This window comes from Eulemur rufifrons, unplaced genomic scaffold, assembly GCF_041146395.1.
Source record: "Eulemur rufifrons isolate Redbay unplaced genomic scaffold, OSU_ERuf_1 scaffold_107, whole genome shotgun sequence".
In the NCBI taxonomy this organism is placed as follows: Eukaryota; Metazoa; Chordata; class Mammalia; order Primates; family Lemuridae; genus Eulemur; species Eulemur rufifrons.
Genome location: NW_027182889.1, coordinates 201,300 through 225,011, shown reverse-complemented (window position 1 = coordinate 225,011; position 23,712 = coordinate 201,300). Strand labels below are relative to the sequence as shown.

General features: G+C 54.1%; 1 protein-coding gene across 5 annotated transcripts in view; it reads right to left on the bottom strand.

Moving 5' to 3' along the window:
- Nucleotides 1-23,712, bottom strand: part of SPG7 (SPG7 matrix AAA peptidase subunit, paraplegin) — a 39,545-nt gene that overhangs the window by 10,145 nt on the left and 5,688 nt on the right. For 2 of the 5 annotated variants that reach the window (XM_069464773.1, XM_069464775.1), the window contains exons 4-12: nt 15,893-16,134; nt 12,034-12,173; nt 10,843-10,945; nt 9,532-9,657; nt 9,120-9,282; nt 8,591-8,764; nt 3,466-3,590; nt 1,723-1,825; nt 540-650 (exon numbers count right to left, since the gene is read on the bottom strand). In XM_069464773.1, coding sequence (XP_069320874.1) covers nt 540-650; nt 1,723-1,825; nt 3,466-3,590; nt 8,591-8,764; nt 9,120-9,282; nt 9,532-9,657; nt 10,843-10,945; nt 12,034-12,173; nt 15,893-16,134 — 1,287 coding nt within the window. Of the gene's footprint in view, nt 1-539; nt 651-1,722; nt 1,826-2,316; nt 3,103-3,465; nt 3,591-8,590; nt 8,765-9,119; nt 9,283-9,531; nt 9,658-10,842; nt 10,946-12,033; nt 12,174-15,892; nt 16,135-23,712 lie in introns of those variants that run through there. The other 3 variants (XM_069464774.1, XM_069464779.1, XM_069464776.1) reach the window with 3 other exon arrangements.

Below are 23,712 nucleotides of genomic sequence, written 5' to 3'. Positions count from 1 at the left end.
GCCCCTCTCCCGTTCCCGAACAGCCAGGGCGAGGGGTCTCGGCAGAGGCAGAGGTCGCACCGCAGACCCACGCCTCCCTGCACGGTCTCTGGACGGCACAGACGTTCCTGCAGGTCTGTGGGTGACGCAGCCTCAACCACCTACAAGTGCAGCCCTGGGCACCTGTCCAGTTGGTGGTCAGCTCTCAGCCACCACAGGGCCGGCGCTGGCCTGAGCACCCTCGCACCTGGGCTTTCCAAGCACTTTCACTTTTCTACTTGGAGAGCGTGTGTGCTCTTAGGTAGCTCTGCAGTCCTTCAAACCAAGGAAAAGTAAGTTGTGAAGGTCTGACTTACAAAACACTGAAATACTTCATGTATTTCCCCTCTTGTCTGGTAACTCCTTGCCACCTGCCTGAATCGTACCATGTCCAAGCCTAGATCTGGCTCCCTCTACGTCACCTCTACTGTTACTTTGGGGGACTGGTCTCTGAGTGGGTATTTCTGGGGTTCAAGCCCTGCTGAGAGCAAGGCCTTACAAACGGGGCGCAGTCCTCATACCGGCAATGACACGCTCCACGGCGTACTCGAAGTTGAAGGTGTGGACGGACGTGTGCCCCTCCCTCGCGGCGTGCAGCGCAGCCTCGTTACAGATGTTGGCGATGTCGGCACCTGTCAACACAGACAGGTGGGGTGGGCGTTAGCGCTATCGGGGTTTAAGAAGAAGGAAAATGGCCGGGCGCGGTGGCTCGCGCCTGTAATCCCAGCACTCTGGGAGGCGGAGGCAGGAGGATCCCTTGAGGCCGGGAGTTTGAGACCAACCTGAGCGAGAGCCCATCTCTCCAAAAAATACAAAACTTAGCCGGGTGTGGTGGAGCGAGCCTGTAATCCCAGTTTCTCAGGAGGCCAAGGCGGGAGGAATTTGGGGCCAGTCTGGGCAGCATAGTGAGACCCCATCTCAAAAAAAAAAAAAAAAAAATCACTGGGAAGTGGAGGGCCAGTGGCAGCTCCTTGCCCTGCGTCAGACTGAAGCCATTGTGGAGAGGAGCTGCCGAGGTCTGCCCCAGCCCGAGCGTGCTGGCAGGGGACGGTGCCCGCCTGCTTCTACGCACCCTCTCGGGTTTCCTTCCACCTCACATTTCACATGAGCTCTGATGGGTGAGAGATTAAAGGGCCTCTAGCAGCCACGAGATTCTAGTTAAACACCTTAAAAAACAATCAAAAGGGAAGGTACGATATCATAATAGAAAGGATTTTTATTTACATCAACCTTTAAACTGGGAGCCATGCAGAAACACTCTTGACTTGTGCTGTCTTGCTACCGACCTGAGGCTGGGACTGGCAGGGGTGGGGGAGGGAAGCTGCACCGGCAGCACCTGGAGCAGGTGTGAGACCCAGGGTCTGCATGGGAGGGGCCCAAGTGACATTCCACACGACGTGGGCAGATGGTGAGCAGAACCACTGGGACACGGGGGGCCACTGCTGGGGACGCAGACATCACCACTGCTATCCCTGCAGTCAACACAGGCCACAGAACTGCCGCGGTTCCCAGCACCGAGAGGAAGCAGCAGTGTCTGTGCCCTCCTGCTGCCCCACCTGCAGTCTGGTCCCACCCAGCTCGTACTGACCAGGCCACCTCCAAGGTGAGGGGCAGTGCCACCCGGTCGGAGGGCCCGACACCCGCCTGCAGTCAGACCGCCTGCCCTCAAACTGGCACTGCACAGGCTGCAGGTGAAAAACGTACCACTGAATCCAGGCGTCAGCTCCGCCAGACGCTGGGAGTAGAAGGTGCTGGCCTGAGTCAGCTTCAGGCTCTTCAGGTGCTGCTCGAAAATCTCCCGCCTCTCCTGCCGGGAAGAGGGAGGACGCCAGTTTGGGCTGGAACTGGGCTCACGCTGACGGCGAGGTGCGCATGTGTCTGCGCGGAGAGACTAGGTGACCCCACGTGTCCACCGTACAGATGAGACCTGAGTTCTTTTTTTTGAGACAGTCTCGCTCTGTTGCCTGGGCTAGAGTGCCGTGGTGTCAGCCCAGCTCACAGCAACCTCCAACTCCTGGGCTCAAGCATCCTCCTGCCTCAGCCTCCTGAATAGCTGGGACTACAGGTGTGCGCCCCCATGCCTGGCTAATTTTTCTATTTCTAGTTGTTTGGCTAATTTCTTTCTATTTTCAGTACAGACAGGGTCTCGCTTTTTTTTTTTTGGTTTATTTATTTATTTTTTTTTGAGACAGAGTCTCACTTTTATTACCCGGGCTAGAGTGAGTGCCGTGGCGTCAGCCTAGCTCACAGCAACCTCAAACTCCTGGGCTTAAGCAATCCTCCTGCCTCAGCCTCCCGAGTAGCTGGGACTACAGGCATGCGCCACCATGCCCAGCTAATTTTTTCTATATATATTTTTATTTCGCCAGATAATTTCTTCCTATTTTTTTAGTAGAAATGGGGTCTCACTCTTGCTCAGGCCGGTCTCGAACTCCTGACCTCAAGCGATCCACCCGCCTTGGCCTCTTAGAGTGCTAGGATTACAGGCGTGAGCCACCGCCCCCGGCTGAGACCTGAGTTCTTAAATGACAGCTCCTCACCATCAGTCACGACCCATGGCTAGGGAAACCAATTCAGGGAACTGCAAGCAGTATGTTAAAAATGAAAATGAACGAAATAAATAAATGAAAATGAAACACATGGCACACAACTAGGGTTTACTTTGCAAAATGTTTGATTCCCACACACACTGCATATTCTCTCGACATCAAACGCTTCCCACATGGTCAAACAAGACAGCCGGCAGGCTCAGAGGGAAGGGCTCCTGCTCCGCGCTCACTCTCCAGCCCAGAGAAGCCACGCCAGCACCAGCCAGCCACCCTCGGGTCCTCGCTCTCACCCCTCTCTCCACCAGCTGAATTCCTGCTCCCTCAGGGCCACAGTGAAGGCCCTTCGGCCAGAAGGTGGGACGCACAGCCAGAGGCCTGAGACAGCGGAGGATGAGGGGTGAGAGGCCCCGGGCCACAGGACTTCTACCCATCCCACTTCCAGGACAGCGGCATGGTCCACAGTCCCACAGCCAAGCAAATACTTGAGAGAGTTAGGACGCGAGTTCGGCCGTCCACAGGCTCCAGATACACAGGACTAGACGCCATGCAAGAAGAAAGGGATTTCTTACTATTTTTCCTCCTGAATTTGGTTTCAAAGAATTCGCTATAAAACTCAACCAAGACCAGCACATTCAACCCCAAATGTTTAAGGATGAAAGAAGAAACAACAGTGGGTCAACAAGTAGCAAAACCAATAAAGAGCAAAGAGTCCAAGAAAGTGGACAGGCAGCAGCAGAGGGGCCTGCAGCAGGCGTCACACCACTGCCGTGCCCTGCGGGGCCGGACACCTGCACACCTAGAGCAAGGCTGGCCCTGGCAGGCCACGTGCCCAGGCCACGCTGGCTGGTCCTGACCCCTTCATGGTCTTGGGGGAACTCCACGCAGCCCCGGCTCTGACCTGCAGGGTGGGGAGGTCAATGAAGACGTGTCGGTCAAGCCGGCCTGGCCTCATCAGAGCGTTGTCCAGAATGTCGGCTCGATTGGTGGACGCCAGGACGATGACGTGGTCTGTGGTGCCCATGCCTGAGGGTACAGAGCAGACACGGTGGCCTTAGGGGGGCATCCCTGACACAGCGGCTCTCCCCTACGCGCTACCCTGTTAGGATGTGGTGGGGGGAGGCTCCCGAGGCCCAGTGAGAAGGAGCACGCATGTCCTTCTGGACCAGGGGCAGAGGCCTGACTTCCTTGGGTGCTTCCAACCAGAACCGCCAGGAAGAACCGTGTTCCCTGTTTCGGCAACTGAGAACAGCGACGGCTCCCCCAGGTGTCTGCTGAGGCAGAACCGTCCCCGTCTCTGGGGGGATCAGGCGTCCAGTGGTGCCGCCGGGAGCTGCCCTCACGGGCCCCTCTCCCTGGGCCAGGGTCGTTACCCTTGACACTGCAACACTGTAACACCCGGTCTTGGGCCCAGTTCTCACCTGAGAATTCTACAGTGAGTTCAGAAACTAGCACCGGACACTGATTTGAATAAATCAACTGCGAAAGGCATTTATGAAGCAACCAGAGAAACCTGAGCCTAACTGGGTATCAGATGCTATTAAAACTTTTCAGGCCGGGCCGGTGGCTCACGCCTGTAATCCCAGCACTCTGGGAGGCTGAGGCAGGGGGATCACTTGAGGTCAGGAGTTCAAGACCAGCCTGAGCAAGAGTGAAACCCTGTCTCTACCAAAAATAGAGAAGTTAGTTGGGCATGCCTGTATTCCCAGCTACTCAGGAGGCTGAGGCAGGAGTATCGCTTGAGCCCAGGAGTTTGAGGCTGCTGTGAGCCATGATGACACCACTGCACTCAACTCTGCGTGACAGAGCGAGACTCTGTCTCAAAATAAAAAAAAATCCAGACGTCAACCCCCGTCTCATCCCCAGGGCCCGAGACCCGCTGGGCAGCTGGCAGTGAAAAGCTCACAGCACCTATGCCGCCTGAGAAGACAGAGGGTGGGAACGGCAGCTTCAGCGTGTGGGCCATGAGAGTGCTCACGGGCCACTGGGAACAGCAGCGCTGTGCCAGCGCACTCCCTGCCTCACCCGGGGGCCGCACACTTCCTCTCCCTGCCTCCCCCGGGGGCTGGCGCTCAGTACTCGCTGCCTCACCCAAGCCCTGAGCCCCAGGCCGCAGCCCCGTCTGTCAGCCCAGACTCACGATCTGCCCTGGCCCGGGACACTGGCAGAGGCTCCCCCAGTGCTGAGTTGCTCTTATCAAGGTTTTACCAACAGGCCTTCAACGCGGCCCAGGTGGGAGGGGGCCACCTCTGCCCAAAGGGGGTGGGGGGTATTGGTGCTTCTCACCGTGCCAGGCACCAGGACGGCAGCAAAGCCCACCCAGAGCAGCTGTTCTTGCCAGAGCGCCCACTTCTCACTCCAGGCCCGGGTGGGGCCAAACAGCAGCTCCCAGCGGAGGCCAGAGCGGCTGCACGGCAAGCACCGCCAGTGCAGGCCAGCGTGCTCGAGTCCGGCACACGCTGGAGCCACCGGGGCCACCCGGGGAACCAGGGCCTGGGCTCCCAAGGTGTCGCTCCGCACTCCCACGCTGGGCTGCTGGTACACGAGAAAGCCCACGGCAAACACTACTGAGCGAAGGCTGTTTATTACGTAAACAAAAAAGAGTAAGAGCATAAAATGGTCACAACAGCCTTTCCCACGTTTGCCTTCCGCTGTGTAGGGACGACTCTGAGAAAACCTCCGTACTGTCAGGGCTCACATTTCCCCACAGCTGTTTCCTACACAGGAGCTGGGACTGGGATGTCCACCGCAGAGGGACGTTCCTGAGCAAAAGCCCCCTTCTGCCGACGACCCTGTGGACAGGGAACTGGGCTGGACCGGGCCCTTCCGACCGGGGTCTGGCGTCCCACGGGGACGACGGCCTGGGCTGACGCCTGACCTACAATGCCGGGCTGTTTCTCTGCCTTGGAGAGCTTTCCCACGACTGACACAGCATCCGTTCCATCCTCTGCACAATGAACAGAGCGCGCTCCGCCCTGAGGAAGCAACAAAGACACATCTGAGGGGCTAAGAATGCACAACTGTGTCTCTGCACAAAGGGACTTGTTTGGTGCCGGCCCAGCTCAACAAGAGGCCCTCAGTTCGCAGATTCTCAAGCCTGAGCAAACCCAGGGGCGGAAGCAGCTATTTTTAGAGTAATACAGAAAGAATCGGCTCCGAAAAAAATGTCATTGGGTAAATGCTTCCTGGTGGGCTCAAGTCTGCCCAGAAAGGTGGTCTCTGTTTTCAGTGCAAAGAGTCACACAAGCAGAGAGCACAGGCTCCTCTCCCAGGGCCCTGTGTGCTCAGGGAAGTGAGAGCCATGTGGGAATGTCTCCTCTGCAGTCACCTGCGATGACGTCTGCTCGACACACAGGAGCACAGCATGGCAGGAGGGCGGCACGCGGTTCAGCCTCACCCACCCCCACCTCCCAGGCCACAGCTCGGCCGGGCGGGGCCTGGCGCGAAGCCACAGGGCGTTCCGCACGTGTGTGCAGCTCTCAGAGCACCCGCGGGAGCCCGAGGCACACGTGGAGGCCGCTCCGCTTCCACCGTCAGGGAGGCTTAAGGACCAGTCACTGATGGTCATGGGGCGACTTTCAAAAGGCCACGCTCACCTCCTGTCCATGAACACCCCAAGAAGCTATTCGTTCCTTAAAGAAACAACCGGAAGCTACAGGTACAACCTGGCCCTTGTGACCGCAGAGCGCGTCTGGTGTGCGGTGCCGGACTTTTCTATGCCGCTGTCACCCACGGCCCAGGCGGCTGCCGTGACACACGGTGGGGGGTGCCACCGGAGCTCGTCTCACAGACCCAGGGCTTCCTGACGAGCACCGTCTGTAGGCTTCAGCACACCACACCACGCAGCCGCCACCGCACGCGCCTTGCCAAGGATCATGAGACCCTTGTGGCCAGAGCCCAAGGTGAGACCTCGTCAGGACTCCAGAACTACCCGCTTGTCCTGGGGTAACTTCCAAAAGCAACAGTCAAAGCCACACACCACCTAAGAGACGAATTACAGATGCTCAAAAGAAAAGCAATATAATACAGCTGAAGACGCCACCAGGTATCTTTTCTAAGTGTACTAATAACATCGTTTCAACAGCAGGTCCAGCTCCTCTGTCACCGGCAGAGCTGAGGCACAGCCGCGCTCCCTGAGAGGGTGCGAGTGCACAGCCGGAACTCCCGACAGCCCTGGAGCCTGGCCTGGAGGGTCCCGCGGAAGGTCCGTGAAAGACCCATCTCTGAGCGGGTGTCTCCCAACAGTGACACGTCAGCACCTGAGCCGCTCACCCACGTCTCTGAGGACACTGAGCGCTCTGAAAACTTCACTCCCCTACATGTGCCAGGTGGCTGTTCAGACCTCAGTAGCTCATGCCATCGTTCCTGAACAAGTGTGTTGACAGACAGCTGGACCACCAAGACAGGAAGTGGGGGCAGGCAGCCCAGATGTGACCCATTCTTCTCAGGACACCTGAATAATGCAGCTTTTCCCTGATGCCACCAGGAATTTCCCTTTGGCTTTAACTCGGCAGAGCTCCCAGAGCCAACAGAACACCCCCGGCATCCGTCCACCCGGCCTCACGGCGCGAGCGGCAGACAGTGGGTCTGAGCACCCAGATGACATGTGAGCCGGGAGGCCCAGCCCCTCGGCAGAGCCCACCCCACGGACAAGACACACAGACGTCACGGCACGGCTGTTCCTGCAGAATGCACAGTCCCCCCCAGCAGAGGACACCCCACAGCCTCACAGAGAGGATGCTCCTCATGGGATAGGCACCGTGGTCCCCAAGACAAAGATGCTCCTCATGGGACAGGCACTGTGGTCACCAAGACAAGGACTGAGAAATGAGCCAGGATGGAGGAGACAACATGCGGGAGTGGAGGAGGCCCAGCCACCGACACCACCGCAGGTCCTGCCCGGAGCGCTGCGTTCACCTCACCAAGCCTGTGGGAGCTCAGGGGAAGCTACCAAGGAACACTTGGACCACTCCTGTGATGCCTTTGTAAGTCCAAAATTATTTCAAAACAAAAGGTTGAAACGACGTTTCACCCCTTAGTCATGCACAATCAAAACTCTACTGTACATACACTGACAGATACACTCCTCCAAACAGTAAGCAACGTTTAAAAGAGGAAAATAGACAATACATGTTCTATTGAAACCCAAACTACTTCGAAATAACAGTGTCTCCATAATCTACAATACCTACAGTGTAACTAGAATTCTGATCGAAGAAAAGCTGAGAATGGATCTTACAGAGCAGAACTCTAAGATATTTCTACGCACATTCACAGCAGCATGACTCACAATGGCCTCAGTGTCCGTCAACGGGTGAACGGATTAACAAAATGCCGTCCGTGCACACAATGGGATGTTATTCAGCCTTAAAAAGGAAGGAAATTCTGACACATGGTACCACATGGATGAACCATGAGGATGTCACTCTCAACAGTGACAGAGGCAGACACAGAAGGGCAAGCACTGTCTAACTCCACTCGTATGAGGGCCTTGGAGTCGCCAAATGCCGAGACAGAAAGCAGAACAGGGCCGGGGATGGGGGCTCTCGCCTGTAATCCCAGCACTTGGGGGCCAAGGAGGGACAATGGCTTCAGGCCAGGAGCTTGGGATCAGCCTGGGCAACAGAGCAAGACCTCATCTCTACTCTACAAAAAATTAAAAACTAGAAAATAAAATTTTTTAAGAATGGAGGTTACAAGGCCCTGGGGGAGGGGGAATGGGAGCAGAGTTTCTGTTTGGGTTGAAGAGAAAGTTCTGGGGACGGTTGCACAACAGTGAGAATGTGCTCAATGCCACAGAACTGTACACAGAAGAGCAGTTAGTATGATGGATTTTATGTTATATGGATACTATACCATGATATTCACGAAAAGAAAATACCTCTTGCAAAACTAGCTCAAACGACAAACAATTCCGTGTCACCGTTGCTGGGTCAGCTCCATTAAAAAGAAAAAGAAACTGCGGAAGGCTGACCGGAGGCCACCGCCGGCAGGGACCACGGCGGCGCGGGGCGCAGGGCACTGACCGTCCATCTCCACCAGAAGCTGGTTGAGCGTCTGCTCCTCCTCCGTGTTGGAGAAGCCGGACACGGCAGTGGCGCGCCGCTTGCCCACGGCGTCGATCTCGTCGATGTACACGATGCAGGGGGCCCGGGCCCGCGCCTCCTTGAAGAGGCTCCGCACACGGGCAGCGCCAAGGCCTGAGAGGACACAGAAAGCATCAGGAAATGGATGGACGACGGAAAACACATCCTTTCCTGTGCTGGGGCCGGGCTCCACTGCCCGCAAGGAAGACAAGACCTACGCAGGCCCCCTCCCCTGCACACCAACCAGCAACAGTGCTGGCCTCCCCTGGCCACCAGTGCGTGTGGCTTCAAACACATCACCCCCCCATTCACCAGACCCAGAACTTTCTCTAACTCAGGCTCCTGCTTCCCTCCTCCACGCCCCCCCACTCTGCTCCCGTGGATTCAGGCGCCCGAGCACGGGCACTCGGAGGGACAGCCGTCCCAGACAAGGTCAGCTGAGCCTGTCCACGGCCCCACCAGCACCCACCTCCGATGACCTCCACGAACTCCGGGCCAGCCATCGCCAAGAAGGGCACCTGGGCCTCTGTGGCCACCGCCTTGGCCAGCAGCGTCTTCCCACAGCCGGGGGGCCCGAGCAGCAGCGCACCCTTGGGAACCTTGGCGCCGAGCTGCAGGAAGCGCTCCGGGCTCTAGACAGCAGGGGACAGCGCAAGGCTGACTGCTCGGGTTTCAGAGAATGCTTAAGGAGGAGCGAGAAAGGCAGCTACGGCTCGCGCGGTTCTGGGAAAGGCAAAGAGCCGTGCTCGGTGTCCCCATGGGGTGGGGAGGTCACCACTCCACAGCCAATCAACGGAATTCCCGTCCCCAAGGGGGCTTCCTTCTGGGAGAGAAAGGTCGCCACCCGCACACCTCCCTCCTCCTCGACACGAGGCTCTCACCTTCAGATAATCCACAAACTCTCGGACTTCCAGTTTGGCTTCGTGCATCCCGGCCACGTCTTTGAAGCTGACTCCTTTGCCCATCTTGCCGTCCACAATCGTGAACCGCGCCATTCTGAGCTGATTCTGTACGGAAAGACGCACCATGAGCAGCTTCGCGCACCAGGCAGAGCGAGGGGACCTGCCGGCAGCCAGACGCTGGAGGCTCAGCCCCTGGTGTCTGGGCCGACCGGACCCCACCGCCCCCAGGCTGCACCCTAGGGGAGCCCCCCACGCCCACTCTAGTCAGGCAGGGCTCACAGGCCACTCTGCAGACACACAGGGAAATGTTTGTTTTACATCATTAATTAGTAAGAAAGTTATCTAGCGATTTGCTGTAAAAAAATCCTCCCACACCACAGGGAGGACAGTAAACTGTCCTACTCTACACGATCTTCCCCACTACTCTGTAATTTCTTTTTCTGACTACAAAAATAATACGATAATGATCCGCATGGGGAGTCTTGGTGGAAATGTTAACTGGTAAATCCCTGGAGAGCGGTGGGCAAGGCAGGGGAAGCTCCTAGCACGTGCACGTGCTCCAGCCCCTCTCAGGAAGACACGCTGGGCAGACACGCACAAGATGCGCGGGCGTGGAATTCATCACAGTGCTATTTAAATACATAAAAATAGGAAAAAATTATGAAACCTGTTGAAGAGACGATGGTACAGCCCACAGTGAAATACCACAGTGTGATTAAAAATGAGCGTTGGTGTTTAGCTGGACAAAGAAACATACTCCCAGTGTGCGCGGAGCAATAGGTGACACCCTGCGTCCGCGCCCCAGCCCCGCCCAGGGATGGAGCAGGGACCACCCAGCTGACACTCTGGCCCAAACCCCAGCAGAGGGACGAGGCACTTCGCAGTAAAGGCCACCGTGACAGAAGACGGCTAAAGCGTACTAAGGTTGTTCCTTTAAAGACAACCTTTAAAATTCCTCAGCTTCTTAGCCGGTAGAGAAACCAAGGGGGAAAAGTCACTCCCAGCCGCTTACTGAAAACTGTGGAATAAACTACTCTATAAACTCACTTGGCTCAGCCACCCAGCAGTCAGGAGAGACGGCCCTTGGTCAACGCTGGTCACTATTGACCCTTCAGCCAGCCAATCGGAAGGAACCGTGAGCTGCCACATTGTGGCTGCAGGCTGGTCTTTGCAAGAGGTTAATTGTCATTATATACTTATTCTGTAGTTTATGGGAAACGCTTTCAGCAAACGAAACACAGAAGAGCCCTGAGACTGCACGTTCAGCAAGGTCTGACTTGCACGACTTACAAGAGCACTGAATCCGCCTTCCCTTCCGGTCATGCCAGCCAGGCGGAAGATGTACCACAGGATGGCCAGGCCCACCGCCGCCATCCCCAGGGCGTAGAGTGCGCTGCGGGAGAAAGGGAGGCCGTCACAGGCTCAGTCGCGGCCTGACGTACACACCTTACAAGAACAGCCACTGACAATGGCCCCAAGATGAGAAGGACAAACCCTAAGTCTGAGACTGATGTGTAGAACAGAATGTTGTGAAAACGGCTTCTCTCGTCCAGTTCTCACCGAGCATCCTCCTCCGTGAGGCTTCCCGAGGGATGAGAGTGAGTGCAATGGCTGAAGATGCCTGTTTATCCCACCACCCTCGTGACAGTGACCAACAAGAGCAGGTTTCTGTATGTTTTTTTATATGTTTTAAAATACATGTTTCTGTATGTATTTTTAGAAGCAGGCTAACAGCTTCAATTACCAAGGACAACCAGCCTGGTGGCAGCAAGCCACCCCAACAACTTCAGCGCTCAGCACGAAGGGGCTGCCCTGGGGCTGCCCCGCTCCCTGTCCTGCCCGTCATTTTCCTAAAAGAAAATCGGAAGTGCGCTGAGCTTCCAGGACTCACTGGGCTGCGGAACCGAGAGGCACATCACTGTCCAAGGAGCACCTGCCAGTCACTGGCATCCTGCATCTCACCAGGCTACGAGTCCATTCAGAAATGCCAGACGACTAAGGACAGCAACTGACAACTCGCAAGCAGTCGCCCACCCCATCTGTGGGCTCAACCACACACAGACTGGAGATATTTGGGGGAAAAAATTAAGTCTGTCCTGAACATGTACAGACTTTTTTTTTTGTCATCATTCCCTAAACAACTATTGACATTGTATGAGATACTGTAAGTAATCTAGAAATGATTTAAAGGACACAGGAGGATGTTCTCAGGTCACACGCAAATGCTACATTTCACATCAGGGACCTGGGCTTCCTCGGGTATCGGCACCCTGGGGAGGTCCCAGAACCCTCTCCGACATGAAAGGTGACTTCACTGCCAGCGTTCCCAGCGCGGCACCCTTCATCCCTGCACTCGCCCTACGCTCCCACAGGGGATTCCAGCTAACTAGGCAAAGACAGTTGGAGACTGTTGTTTGCAACTTGCTTCTCACACCACAGGGCCACGCCGTGTTTAGTTCAAGAGTCCACAGACCAGCGTACTTCCCAAAGAAGCCCGTGCGCTTGTAAGAAACCGGGATCCTGTCCTTGCCATCGATGTTCAGCTCGTCTTCAGCTGCTCGAAGCTTCTCTTCAAATTTGTCGATGTTTGCAACCTGCATTCGGTACATCAAGGCCAGCCTCTGGGGCAGAAGCAGAGGGGACAGTGAGAGAGTTAGCAGGACAGACAGCCCAGGTCACAGCGAACAGAGACCGGGGCCCGTGACATGCTGAACAGACGGCTCTAGGGTTCTGAAGAGGATGTCACCCAGAAACTAAAGATGATCAACTCATAATTGTCCACCTTAAGATTTTTCAACTTTACAATGGCGCAAAATCAACACGCATTCAGTTTGCTTCTTGACACAAAGGGGCTATGTCTGGACAAACCTATTGGAAGTTGAAAATAAACTTTTTTTTTTTAATATGAAGGGGTGGGGGTTGTGAGGAGGCATGCTCAGTTACTTTGTTAGTTTTTGTTGAGACAGAGTCTCACCAGTGCAGTGGTGTCATTGTAGCTCACTGCAACCTCCAACCCCTGGGCTCAAGCGATGCTCCTGCCTCAGCCTCCTGGGTAGCTGGGACTACAGGCGAGACACAATGCTGGCTGGATTTTCTTTTTCCTTTCTTTTTAGTAGAGACGGGGTCTCACTCTCGCTCAGGCTGGTTTCGAACTCCTGAGCTCAAGCGATCCTCCCAACTCTGCCTCCCAGAGTGTGGGGATTACAGGCGTGAGCCACCACACCCAGCTGAATACAAACTTTTGACCTATGATATTTTAAACTCTCAATGGGTTTGTCATGACATGACCCCATTTATGTAAAGGAACACCTCTACTTCAAAGTCTAAAAAATTTTAATTTTCTCAAACACATCTTGAGAAACAAAATTTCAGTCGATATATTTTCCACTAATAGGAAAATTTTAAGAAAATGGAGGTGGGTGTGTGCATCTTAAACTCAGCACTTGCCTCTGACGTGTGCCTCCGGCTGTCGTGCAGAGCACAGCAGGAGCCGCACACGCAACGCGGCCGTGACCGCAACTCTGGACGGGGCACAGCGCAGTCCACCTGGCTGAGGCCAGAAACAGATGTTCTTGCTCACTGCAGCCGGGGACACGGCAACAGAGGTGTGTGTTTGACCACTGACTGGATCTGAAACTCAATTAACTGGGTTTCTTGATCCCAAGTCTTCACCCCTCAAACCACTGGAGCATGATGTCCTCCAAACACTGTGTCCCTAATTAAGCTTTGCACGTTTGGCTCAGATTTTAGCACGCCAGGGACAGCCACCAGCCCAAGGAGAGGACAAAGACAGATTTCCTGGGCTCCCTGGGGGCAGCTGGGAACTCCAGCAGGAGTCCTGCTGAGACAGGATTCTGAACACTTTATCCTGAAGGCAGTTGCTTCATCAGGTGACATGTGCGTAGCTAAGCGTGTGTTTCCGGTTAATAACCCAGTGGGCCGAAGTGACGAGGCAGCCACCTGGGGTATTCACACCAATCAGTGCCATTCCTTGTGTTTACCCACCATGCTCGTCTGGGCTTCTTGTCTTTTAAAATATCAAGACAGGGGGATGGCAGAGGAAAAAAGGAAGAAAAGGAAAAAAAAAAAAAAAAAAGAAAAGAAAGAAAGAAAAGAAAAGAAAAGGCAGGAAGGAAGAAAGGGAAGCAGGGAGGAAGGGAGGCAGGCAGGGAACACCAAGACAGCCAGTATTCTTGACTGAGGCCATGGAGAGACAGGAGAACCTTTAGCCTCTACTGCAATTCTGACAAGGAACACAAAAAGAAACCAGGCCTGTCAGCTGAGAACTCAACGGAGGAGGCGAGACAGGCTCCAGCGTCCCCGAGTGCAGGGTCAGGCAGCAGCCAGAGGGAGACAGGACCTGTCAGTACCTGAGTGTGTGGCAATGGCTCAGGGGCTCCTGTGTGTGTGTGGGGAGGCAGCTCTGTGCACAGTGGCCACAGGCCTTGCCTAAGAAAGGGTGAGAGGAACCAGGCAGACTGACACCAGAGGCCTGCACGGCCACTCTGACCGGGTGCCCGTGCCGACCAGGAACGGGGGCCAAAGGTGAGTCAGCACTTCCCCCGTGGGTCCTAGAGGTGACGCTGTCTGCCAACACCCGCCTCAGTCACTGTGCTGCAGCCCGAGTCTCCTAGGAAACCTCCTCTGGACAGAGAGACTAAGGAAGAGTGTTTCCCTACGGTGGAATTGCTTTTCCCACAGGTTTACGTGCTTCCTGCCGACCCGGCTCAGCACAGGCTGGGAGTCTATGCCGCGTCCTGGGTGAGCGGAGGGTCCTGGGCTCCCACGTGAGCCAGTCTGAAACCTCTCACGTCCAGAGACTCAAAGGCAGCTGACACCCTAGAAAATGCAGCAGGTTGGAAGTCAATAATGCATCAGAAGAAAATAAATTTTAAATTTTAAAATGTTTTTAAAAAAGAAAAAGCACCCTGAATAACCCATCTCAGGGCAGAAACTCCAGTGGGGAGGCCCTAATCATCTCCACAGCTTGTACGGGGCACAGCATCCGAGATCATTTCTCCAACAGCCTGGTCCACACACTTTCCAGGGTTAAACTCTTCCAAGCTCAGAGACTCAACACATCCCTCTAACATAAATTAAGCCACAAGATTTCCCCCTGGCTCTGAATGGTCCGGCCTGTGGAGGCTCCAGGGGAGGAAGGACAGGGCCACCGGCACCCACCAGTCCCTAAGCACTTACCCTTATTTACAGGAGGCCACCACTGTGCTGGCTGGAACACCCAGTGGCCACAGATGCCAGATTAATCCAACGAGCCCCAAATGCCTGACTGGACTCTTCCAACGCCGCCGACCACTCAAACACACGGCACAGAAGGGACACGCACAGAAATGACCCTCTTTCCATGCCGAGATCCAGAAGCCAATTCAAACTGCACATCCTCTGTGACGTCTGCACTGGGGCCAACTCATCCGCTGGCCTCCGCAAGGCACCTGCAGCGCTGGCTGCCCACCTACGGTGCTGAGCTCTGAGGCCAGGCCACAGCCTCGCTCACGACCTCTTGTTTTTGTAGTGTACTGGAACTAACTTTCACCGTGTAACAGTCTGTGTTGACCCTACCACCCCAACTAGATCACAAGTTCTCATAAACAGACAACCGGCTGCAGACGACAGGCTCAAAGGCTGGTCTGCAAGAGCTCACCAGCAGCACCGTGCCAGCTCGGGCAGGAGGAACTCGCCTGGCCACTCAGCTCTGCCCAGAAACCAGAGCCGGGCCTGGGTGCACAAAGGGGCACTCTGGGTCCTAGGTGGGATTCCGCCGTGAGGGAGAGGATGCTCTGCCAAGAAGAATGAGCCCAGCGGCCCTGTCCACCCCCACCTCTGAGTCTTGAGTGGCCTGTGGGAGATTTCCACCTGGGTAACTCCCTGCCACCTCTGCTCCTGACTCAGTGACATGCCCTCTGCCTCCCCAGACAACACCTCACACGCACCCACACGGGCCCAGCAGCACCTCAGGGCTGCGGGTAGCCTTGTCTCCCTAATGCCTCATGCCAGGAGTCACCCCCAGCCCAATCTGTCCCTTGCGCCACCTCCTCCTCTGTGCACAGTTCCCGTGGCGGTGGGGAGTCCTGCTGTCACGCTCCCCGGTGCCCCCCCCACTGACCACCGTCCTTGAGCTCCGTCCTGGTGAGCCACTGTCCAAAACCCACCAATGAACCCACTTTCAACCTCTCCATACACACATCTTGTTTGAAGACAACCAGACAGACGAGGGTGGGGCACGACAGGAAAAGGAACGTGCCCAAGGTCTCCGCACAGGGGCCACCGCAGCTGCGCCCGCGCCTGCGCCCACGCCCACGCCAGCGCCCACGCCCCGACTCACAGGCCGCCCGAACACCACGGCGCCGGGGTGCAGGTAGACTTCCACCACGTCGCTCTCGGGCACCACCTGCACCCGCTGCACCTCGCCCTTGGCCAGCATCTCGTTGACAAAGTCGTTCCAGGAGATGTTGCCCCCGCTGGTGTTGAGCGAGTTCAGCAGGCTCATGACCACGGCGATGATGAACAGGGTGCGCAGCCGCTCGCGGTACACCTGGTCCTCGCGCTCCCTGCGTCTCCTCTCCTCTGAGCGGCGGGAGCAAGGGGAGAAGCAGACACAGCGAGTGAGACACAGGCGACATTCCAAGGCCGGGCACTGACCTCAGACGCCCTCTCTTCAGGAAAGCTCCGCGGTGAAGGGGCAGCGTCCCGTTTCCTCTGAGATCCGGCACGTTCGCCAGTTGTTCCCCAACTCATTCGAGACAAACACTAGTAAGCACTGTTCAAGGTCGCCAACCCTTCACTCACCGAGGGCACCGCAGAGAGGAGGAGGAGTGGGTCCTGCCTAGATGACAGGAAACCATTTTTAAATCAAAACCTTCCTAGGACCTAGGCTGAGGCAGGAGGCTCGTGTGTGTTCAGGAGCTCGAGACCACCCTGGGCGACACGGCGAGAACCCAGGACCCCACGCCACTGCAGCTACACGGGCCACCCTCACTGCGCAGTGTGCGCTGACGAAAGCTGCGGATTCAGCCCCGGAAAACTGGATTCAATACTAACTATCATCAACAGGACACCTGCAGCCTACGTATGCGTTATGAATTACAATGAAACAAATGCCTTTTACCGTAACCTGCCTCAAGAAATAACACCTTCCTAATCCCACTGAACGCCCCATGTCACTTCTGCCTCCCTATCCGACAACCACCCTGACCTTTTTATTTATTAGAATAACATTAAAAGTAAGTTGTATGTTACTTATCATAATATATGAAAACAGGACACTTAAAAACATCATAACTGGTTAATATTTTGAACTTCAAAAAATATGAGATGCACTGTTTAGCATACAGACTATATCACGGAACACTTGATTCTAGAACTTTCCCAGAGACCAACTCTTTATGAGAACCATCAGGTAAATTCCCCCAAATCCATCACTCAGTTATAAATACCCCACTGAAGACACAGACAGCATCATGCCCAGCCTTAGGGGACGGAAGAGAGATACTTGGTCCCTGTTCTTGAGAAACCAGGAAATCAACCAGGCAGCAGGAAACGGTGGTGATTAAGGCTGAGCTGGGATTAGCACAGAAGGAATCGGGGGCAGCAGGTGCTCACAAGGGGCCAACAGCTCCTGGAGGGAAGTAAAGGAGCCGCCTCTGGGGAGGAAGGTGGGGAGGGGGACAGAGTGCCTGTGGGAGTCACTTCCTGCAGCCCGGCTGGCCCCCAGCGTGACCTGCCCGAGCCCATACCGCGGTCTTCCTTCAAACCCACCGATGAGACAAGTCTCTCCGCCTCCTCTGGGGAGGGATGTGGGTCCGCACTGCAGTCTGTGGTGCCTCCTAAACATGTTCTCAGACCCTTTACCCCAGGTCTCATCACCTACACGAGGACAGAGGGGGCACCTGGCCGGGCCCTCCAGGACTTGCACTGTCACCTGCACACAGCCAACATCTGCAGTGACCACCCACTGCAGCCCACCGGATGACAGACGCGAGAACTGTGGCAGGACGCCTTTGGGGAAACACTCGTGCAGCCCCTCCCCAGTTCAGTCCCAGACAGGCCCAGACCTAGCTCAGAAACCAAAGCTTCAGTCACCGTCCGGGTCTCCCAGCAGCCTGTGCACAAGATGTTACTCTGGCTTGTCACCCCCGCTCCAAGCAACAGCAGAGACACTGACACAGGCAGCACCCAGAACGAGACAGGAGAAAGTGCGAGAGCCAGGGGTGAGACCTGGGGGGCGTCCACCGGGGCCACCATCTCCCAAACAAGCTGCCCTGCCCACACGTCCGCAAGGACTCAGCGGCTGGAGTAACAGGCGGCGAGTGTGGCTGAAATTTGCGCCTCCACTCCGCTGCTCTCTGCGACGCCTGACGGCCTCATGCCAGCACCACAGCCAGGCCTGGGCACAGCCCACGGCCATTTTCTGAACAACCAGTTTTGAGGAATTAAAAAAAAAATTTTAATCAGCTTAAAAACACAAAATGGGCCGGGCGCGGTGGCTCATGCCTGTAATCCTAGCACCCTGGGAGGCCGAGGTGGGAGGATTGCTCCAGGTCAGGAGTTTGAGACCAGCCTGAGCAAGAGCGAGACCCCGTCTCTACTAAAAATAGAAAAAAACTATATGGACAGCTAAAAATATATATAGAAAAAATTAGCCAGGCATGGTGGCGCATGCCTGTAGTTCTAGCTACTCGGGAGGCTGAGGCAGAAGGATTGCTTGAGCCCAGGAGTTTGAGGTTGCTGTGAGCTGGGCTGACGCCATGGCACTCTAGCCTGGGCAACAGAGTGAGACTCTGTTTCAGAAAAAAAAAAAAAAGATACTGAAGTTCAGAGTAAATTCCCAAGGCCCTGGCAGGTGGCTGCGCTAGGACTGCTGTGGCACGCACATCAGTTAGACAACATCTGCCAATTCGTGCCGTGGGCCCCAGGACAACACTACGTTCCTCACCGCGCGACTCACGATACCCCATCACACCCTGTGTAAAGCATACTGGAACCAATTCTCCAACCTACAAGTGTCTGCTCAGAGAATGTGAAGCAGGTCCATGATTTTTGAAAGAAATGGCTAGATTTTAAACATAAAAAAGCTTTGCACTTTCAGCAAGAATTTCCAATAAAAGTAAAATGGCAGTTTGGACTTGGTCTCTACTCAACACCTCTTCTACTTTCTTCACAAAAACACAACCCTTATCAAACAAGAACCATCCAGGCGCACCGAATCACAGCGCTGCAGGATGGGGGCCGCCCTCGTGCCCCCCGCGACAGGGAAGAGGCTCTGCCCAAGGCGCTCAGGCCACACAAAGCTGTTGGTAAAGAGCAGAGCAGTCGCCTCGCTCTCTTCCGAAACTCCCCGATAACTCACTGACGTCTCAGGTCTAGACAGTTCAGGTTTTCTCCGGCCGCCGTCACCCGGCACTAAGGAGGCTGACAAGTCACACACCCGTGACGCTGGAGGTGTCCCCCAGCAGTGAAGGGGGTGTGCAGACACTGCTTCCTGAGCACACAGGCACCGAGAGAGCCAGGCCCCCGGGCACGGGAACTGGCCTCGCACGTGCCCCGCAGCGTGTGAGACCCAGCACAACCCTACCTGAGAGCTGCCTGGCAGCAGGCACCAAGAGCCATTAGAATGCACTAAGTTTCTTTAATTCACTAATTCTACTGAAATTTTAACCTAAAGAATCCAACCCTAAAGAACCCACATGTATCTGTAGTACATAATCAGTGCGAAATCACAGGGCCGCACCAGGAAGACAAACGCAGACAGCGCGGGACAGCACGAGACGCTGAAAGGACTGGCTAAAATAAGGTGTGAGAGAAGAAACAAAATCTGACCCTGAGATTCTCAACCGAGAATGACATTCAGACACTCTACCCCCTCCCCACGAAGTCCGTAACTTCCTCCCAAACCAATTCCATCAGGACGTCCCTTGTGAGTCGCCCAAACACGCCTCTGTCCTCCGCTCCACCTGTGCTGTGTCGTCTGCATTGTGAATATGACACTCCAGGGACCTTTTCTTCCTGACCCCTCTCACAGTTATCTGGGCTACTTAAATAAACTTCGAGCTAATGGAGAACGCAGGTCACGACTTAAGTCCCTCCTGCCTGAGTCCCTGACACTGTGTAGTCGTCAGAGCGGCTCAGGAAGCGCCCGCCGCCCAGGCCACCGCACCCCACGCCACTGCACCCCAGGCCACCGCACAGCCTGCAGGACCACTGGCAAGTCGTGTCATCAGAATTCCCCCTAGGAAGGAAAAAACGTCACCTCAAGACAAACTGCCGATGCTACTGAATTTCCAGAAAGCAGCTTCAACAGCCGCCCGGGTCTTCACGCTCAGAAATTCCCCCTGAAAAAACCAAGCCCAAACGTGAGCCTCCTGATGAGCGTCTCCTGAGAGTCCTGGTGCCAGCGCTGGCAGAAGAGGAGGAGGAGGAGGGCCTGCCTCACGGAGCACTCACACCACAGGGCAGCGCCGGCACTCCCCACAGGGGCTGGCTGGTAATCGTCCACACCGCGCTTTCCCTCATTTCTCATTAGGAAATGACCATAGATTCCCAGGTGGCTGTAAGAATTAAAACAGAGTGATTCCTTGTCAACGCTGCCCAGCTGCTTCTAGCGGTGACATCTTGCAAAGCCACGAACAACATCACACCCAGGATATCGACACGTTAGCGAGAGTCCACCCGTCTTCCCGAGACCGTCCCGTGACACGCGCTCACTGAAGTGTTTGGTTCTGTGCAATTCTATCACGGTGAATGTTCAGGGCACCCACCACTGCAGTCGAGATTCACAACAGCTCCGTTACGAGGCTCCTTCGTGCTGTCTCTGCCCCCCAACTCCTGACCCCAGGCAACCACAAATCTGCTTTCCCTCTCTGTAATTCTGTCTTTGGAGAATGTTTTATAAAAAATGAAAATCATGCATGATGTAATCTGTCAGGACTGGCCTTTTGCACTCAGCATAATTCCCTTAAGATTCATCAAGTTATTTCATGTGCGAGTATCTCATTTCTTTTTTTTTTTTTTGTCTTCCATTTAAAAAATGGAATCGGAGCTCACTGCAGCCTTGAACTTTCTGGGCTCAAGAGATCCCCCTGCCTCAACCTGCCAAGTAGCTGGGACAACAGGCACCCAACACCTTGCCCTACTAAGTTTTTTTATTTTTCTTATTTTGTGTAGAGACATGGTCTCACCATGTTGCCTGGACTGATCTTGAACTCCCAGATTCAAGTGATCCCCCATCTCGGCCTCCCACAGTGTGGGATTATGGGCGTGGGCCACCCCGCCCAGCTGAGTTATTCCTTTTCATCAGGGAGTGGTATCCCAAGCAACTGCTTTCTGGGAAATCTCTACTTAGGCCTACCGTGAGTGGCTGGCAGGGCTGATTCTCAGCTACCCTCGCATTGCCCTTTAGGAAAGAGGAGTCTTCACACGAATGGACAGGATGGAATTGAGCACTCGGCCATGAAGAAAGCCTGCTGGAGGTATGTCTGAGGACCGGCAACGTGCTGTGCTTGTTTCATGCAGTCAACAGTCCTGAAAACTCACAGACAGACTAACTCGACTCACAATCACAGCAGAAGCACCAGAGGAATCCAGGGAAGATTCTCACAAAAAAGACTCTGCCAGGCGTGGTGGCTCAGCCCTGTAATGCCAGCACCAGGGAGGTCGAGGTGGGAGGATAGCTTGAGGCCAGGAGTTTGAGACCAGCCTGAGCAACACAGTAAAGTACTGTCCCTACAAAAAAATTTTTTTTAAAAATTAGCCAGGTGTGCTGACATGCACCTGTGGTCCCAGCTACTCAGGAGACTGAGACAGGAGGCTCGCATGAGCCCAGGAGTTCGAGGCTGCAGGGAGCTGTGATTGTGCCACTGCACTCCAGCCTGGGCAACAGAGCAAGACCCTGTCAAGAAAGGAAGGAAGAAAAGAAAAGAAAAAGAGAGAGGAGGGGAGAGGAGGGGAGGGGAGGGAGACGAGGGGAGGAGAAAAGAAAGGAAGAAAGAAGAGGAAAAAAAAGGAAAGAAAGAAAGATTGATTCTTTGGATAAGTAAATAATTATCCTCTGATGCAAATTTAAGAGACATGAACGTTACCTATTTTCTCCAGGCAAGCTACGGTTCAGCCCCAAAGAGAACGTTAGACAATCACTCGAAAGCAGAGGACCCACACCCCAGCCGTTGAGAACTCACCAAGCGTGAGCAGCTGCAGGACGGAGCGCCAGCCAAGGACAATGACAACTTGTTCCCCTGTCATCCTGCACCACAGCACTCGCCAGTACAGCTGTGACTAGAATGCAATTCCGTGAGCGTGTATTTGGGCATCTACAATATGCCAAGAATTATAACGAGGAAGCTGCCACAGCTATTCCTTCCAGGAACTGGAATTATCAGAAGAACCAAGCATGTGCCTGGGAAACCACAACACAACACGCGAGGCAGAACACGGACACTGCGCAGGCCCATCCGTCTTCTCCTTTGCACCCAACCCTTCCTCCTCCCTGTACCCTCGACCTTGAACACAGGTCTGAACTGTGCGGGTCCGTCCACATACTCCAATTTTCTTCTGCCTCTGCCACCCCTGGGAGAGCAAGACCAACCCCTCCTCCTCCTCCTGCAACTACTCGACGTGAGGGAAACCTTTACGATGATCCACTGCAAGATGAATAGTAACTTCGTTTACACTTCTTTATGATTTTCTTAGTAACATCTTCTTCCCCCTAGCTTGCTTTACCGTAAGACAGTAACACATACACATATGTGCTAGCGGAGTGTTTGTGTCATCAGCGTCCACCCACATGAGGCTATCGGGAAGGTTCTGGGGAGTCGAAAGCTGCACGAAGATCGTCCTACTGCACAGGGGTCGGGCCCCACATCGTTCAAAGGTCAACTGTACTTCTGCTTAAAAAGGCCCTTCCCATTTCAAGATAAGGAATATTCCTCTGTATGTTCTTCTAACTCTTTTATGGTTTTGCTTTTTAAATTTAATGACTTAATCCATTTAGAATTTATTTTGGTATATGGAATAAGAATCTAATTTAACCTTTTTCAAAGTAACTAAGCAAATGCTCCACACCATTTACTACACAATCCACCCTTTCTGTGACCACATAAAATGACATGTGTATTATGGACTAATTTCTAGATAAACTAGAGTCTCCGTCTGGACTTTCTATTAATATTTTATTTCAATAATTTTTGTCCTAGTAATTAGTAATTGTCCTATCATTGGATGAGTACATTAACTGGTGGGGAGAAAATAATTTTAATATCTGCCAACATGAGCCTCTCCAACATTTCTGATCATAATTTGCACGTTTTCTAATGAGTGAGCTCTCGTCCTGGTCCACTATTCCCCAGAGAACTTTTCTGACTCCAGAGTATTTCTGAAATGAACGACACATTTGAAAACTTATCACATATTCCGGAACATCTTCAAAAACTTGGCTTTAAGAAAACATTATGATATCAGTGGAACAATTACAATGTATCAATAAGAAAGTAAAGCACTAGGTAGTTGCCAAATGCTGAATTTTGAGTCTTACTTTAACACTTGTTAGCAGACACAAACTAGAACAGAGAATTCTTAACTGGCATCTCCTTCAACAGTCAAAAACTCAACCTTGGCCAGGCACAGTGGGTCATGCCTGTAACAAACCCAGCACTTTGGGAGGCGAAGGAGGATCGCTTGAGGTCAGGAGTTTGAGATCAGCCTGGGTAACATAGCAAGAAAAATAAAATTAGCTGGGCTTGCTAGTATAAGCCTGTGGTCCCAGCTGCTCAGGAGGCTGAGGCAGGAGGATCGCTTGAGCCCAGGAGTTCGGGGCTGCAGTGACTGCACTCCAGCCTGGACACTGTTTCTAAAGAGAAAAGAAAAAAGAAAAAAAAGAGGAAGTCACAGCTCTCTAAAGCTCAGAGTACAGGTGCCATCAGTAAAAACGGGAGCTTCAAGAAGATGTGGCACCTCATCAAAAACAGTGGACTCCGTGGCTAAAACTCCACGTTCATGATGGAGGGATAATTTGACTGTCCAACAGGCAAGCCCTGACTCCCACATCCTGACAACTTTTCTGAAATTGGACATGGGAAAAAAGTCCCCCTAGCAGTGACCCAAAACTGGTCAGGAGCCGTCTCTTCCTCACTCAGCTTCCACGTTCACCACTCT